The 2,656-nt window shown below is 46.2% G+C and overlaps 1 protein-coding gene across 1 annotated transcript; it reads right to left on the bottom strand.

Annotated features, from left to right (window-relative positions):
• Window positions 1-1,297: 1,297 nt before the first annotated feature.
• Window positions 1,298-2,333, bottom strand: LOC102950499 (olfactory receptor 51D1). Its single transcript, XM_007089354.2, has one exon. The coding sequence runs from the start codon at window positions 2,316-2,318 to the stop codon at window positions 1,344-1,346; it is 975 nt and encodes a 324-aa protein (XP_007089416.2). The 5' UTR covers window positions 2,319-2,333; the 3' UTR covers window positions 1,298-1,343.
• Window positions 2,334-2,656: the final 323 nt, after the last annotated feature.

Genomic DNA, 2,656 nt, shown 5'->3' with positions numbered 1-2,656 from the left:
CTGGAAGACAGTTTGGCAGTTAAAAAGTTAAATATATACCTCCAGTATGATCTAGCCATTTCATTCCTAAATATTTACACAGGAGGGAAAAAAAACCACATGTCCATACAAAGACTTATATGTTCATAGCAGCTGTATTTGTTTCCAATTCTGGAAACATCCTAAATGTCCAACAACAGGTGAATGGATAAACAAACTATGGCATAATTATATAATAGAATGTTACGTAGCAGTAAAAAGAATTAAGTTACTTATACATGCTGCAACATGGATGAATCTCAAAATAATTGTGCTGAGTAAAATAAGCCAGGCAAGAAAAGGAGTACATATTGTATGATTCTATTTATATAAAACTCTAGAAAATGCAAACTAATGTAGCATAAAGCATTTCAGTGGTTGCCTGGGAACTGGAGCAGGGAGTGACCAAGAGAGATGGGAATGAAGGATTTTAAAAGGGGTATAAGGAAACTTTTGGGGGTAATGAGTATGTTCACTATCTTGACTGTGGTGTGGTTTTATGGGTGTGTACATGTCAAAACTTATCAAACTGTACACTTTTTAAATTTTGTAAGTTTATTTATTTTGAGAGAGAGAGACAGAGAGACAGAGAGAGTGAGCAGGGGAAGGGCAGAGAGAGAGGGAGAGAGAGAATCCCAAGCAGGCTCTGTGCTCACAAACTGTGAGATCAGGACCTGAGCTGAAACCAAGAGCCAAAACGAAGTCGGACACTTAACTGACCTTAACCAACTAAGCCACCCAGATGCCCCTCAAACTGTATACTTTAAATGTGTGCCATTTATTGTATATCAATTACACATCACTAAACTATTAAACATTAAACTAAATACAGCTGAAGGCTGGAGGCAGAAAACACCTAAGTTCCTGTACCACAGGTCTTACATGGTTGAAATGTCCAAGGTCAGATGCTATGGCAGCCATGGAGGTGTGACGTTCAAATCTCCTTCACAAAAGCCTGCTGCTGGGGGCACAGCTGATTAACAGTGCCGGCTGCTGCCTCTCTGGCTCTACCACCATGTAAGCAGAAAGGTCACACTTGTACAGGCTACCCCCAGCAAATGACTTAGTACTGACTCATTCCTGCCAATGTCGGAGTCTTCCAAGGAGCACCCTTTGCTTGGGGATGCTTCTTCGGCCTGAACAAAACTTCCTCAGAACCACACTTCTGAACCAACACATTTCCTGGAAACAGGAATCCAAGATCTAGTTAGATATCTAGAAGCTGACAGCCCGATGGATTGGATGCTCCAATCACGGAGACATTCAACAAGATCCTAATCCTTCCAGATTTGTCAGGGATTGAAGGCCCTAAGGAGTTATTCTGCTCACCTGCCACCCTGTGAGAACATATGGAGGACCCGTGAACGGATCTCCTTGGTTTTGGCTCCATAGACAACAGGGTTGACCACAGGTGGTAGTAGCAAATAGATATTAGCCATAATCACATGGAGCAGGGAGGTAGGGCCCCCCAGCCTGTGCACCACTGAGAGCCCAATGAGGGGCACATAGAAGACCAGGACAGCACAGAGATGGGAGATGCAGGTACTGAAAGCCTTGAGTGCTGCCCCCTGAGAAGCCAGCTCCAACACAGTCTTCAGGATAAGAACGTAGGAGAAGCCAATGAAGAGGGAGTCCACACCCATGACTGAGAGGATAATGAAGAGTCCATATACTACATTGACCCTGGTGTCAGAACAGGACAACTTCATAATATCTTGGTGCAGACAGAAGGAGTGTGTGACCATATGTGTTTGGCAGTATGACAACCGCTTCAGGATGAAGGGCAGAGGGAAGAAGAAAACAAATCCCCTGGTCAGGGCAGCTAGTCCAATCTTGGCCACAGTAGGCCCTGTGAGCACAGAAGCATGCCGCAGTGGATGACAGATGGCCACAAAGCGGTCAAAAGCCATAGCCAGCAGGACAGCTGACTCCATGGCTGACAGAGCATGGATAAGGAACATCTGGGCCAGACAAACATTGAATCCTATCTCCTGGATGCCTGTCAGGAAGAGGCTGGCCATCTTGGGCATGGTGACAGAAGACAGGACTAGGTCAATAGTGGAAAGCATGGCCAGGAAGAGGTACATGGGCTCATGCAGACGCCTTTCCACACGGATGATGAGGACAATGGCCAGGTTTCCCAGGGTGGCCATGGCATACATAAAGCACAGGGGGAAAGCCAGCCAAAAGTGTATGTCACGCCCCAGGCCAGGGATTCCCACCAGCAGGAAGTATGCTGGATGGACCAGAGTTCCATTTGGAGTGGCCCTGACAGGAACCAAGAGCTGAGGCTTCTGCATGCCAGGTCCAGGGTCTACATCAGGGAAAAGAAGAAACAGCATTAAGTCATAACTCAGAGGAGAGAAAGGACTTACAAGGAAGGGCACTGGAGTCATGATGGTAGCAAACAGAAGATTAAATACTTGCAATTCTGAACTCCAGCCTCTCTGTGCTCTGATTCTCTTTATACTCACTTCCCTGGAGAATCCCATTAGTGTCAGTGTGTGACGGCCCACTCAGAAAACATGCAACAGCTCTTCTTTGCCAGAGCCGAAGCTGTGGACTGGGACACTGCTCTTAACTACTTCTCCAACACAGCAGACCTGCCCAGAAGGTTCCACACTGACCCTAGCTCTTC

This window comes from Panthera tigris, chromosome D1 (assembly GCF_018350195.1).
Source record: "Panthera tigris isolate Pti1 chromosome D1, P.tigris_Pti1_mat1.1, whole genome shotgun sequence".
NCBI classification, from domain to species: Eukaryota; Metazoa; Chordata; class Mammalia; order Carnivora; family Felidae; genus Panthera; species Panthera tigris.
Note: the sequence above shows the minus strand (reverse complement) of the source record. Positions and strands in the feature narration are given on the sequence as shown.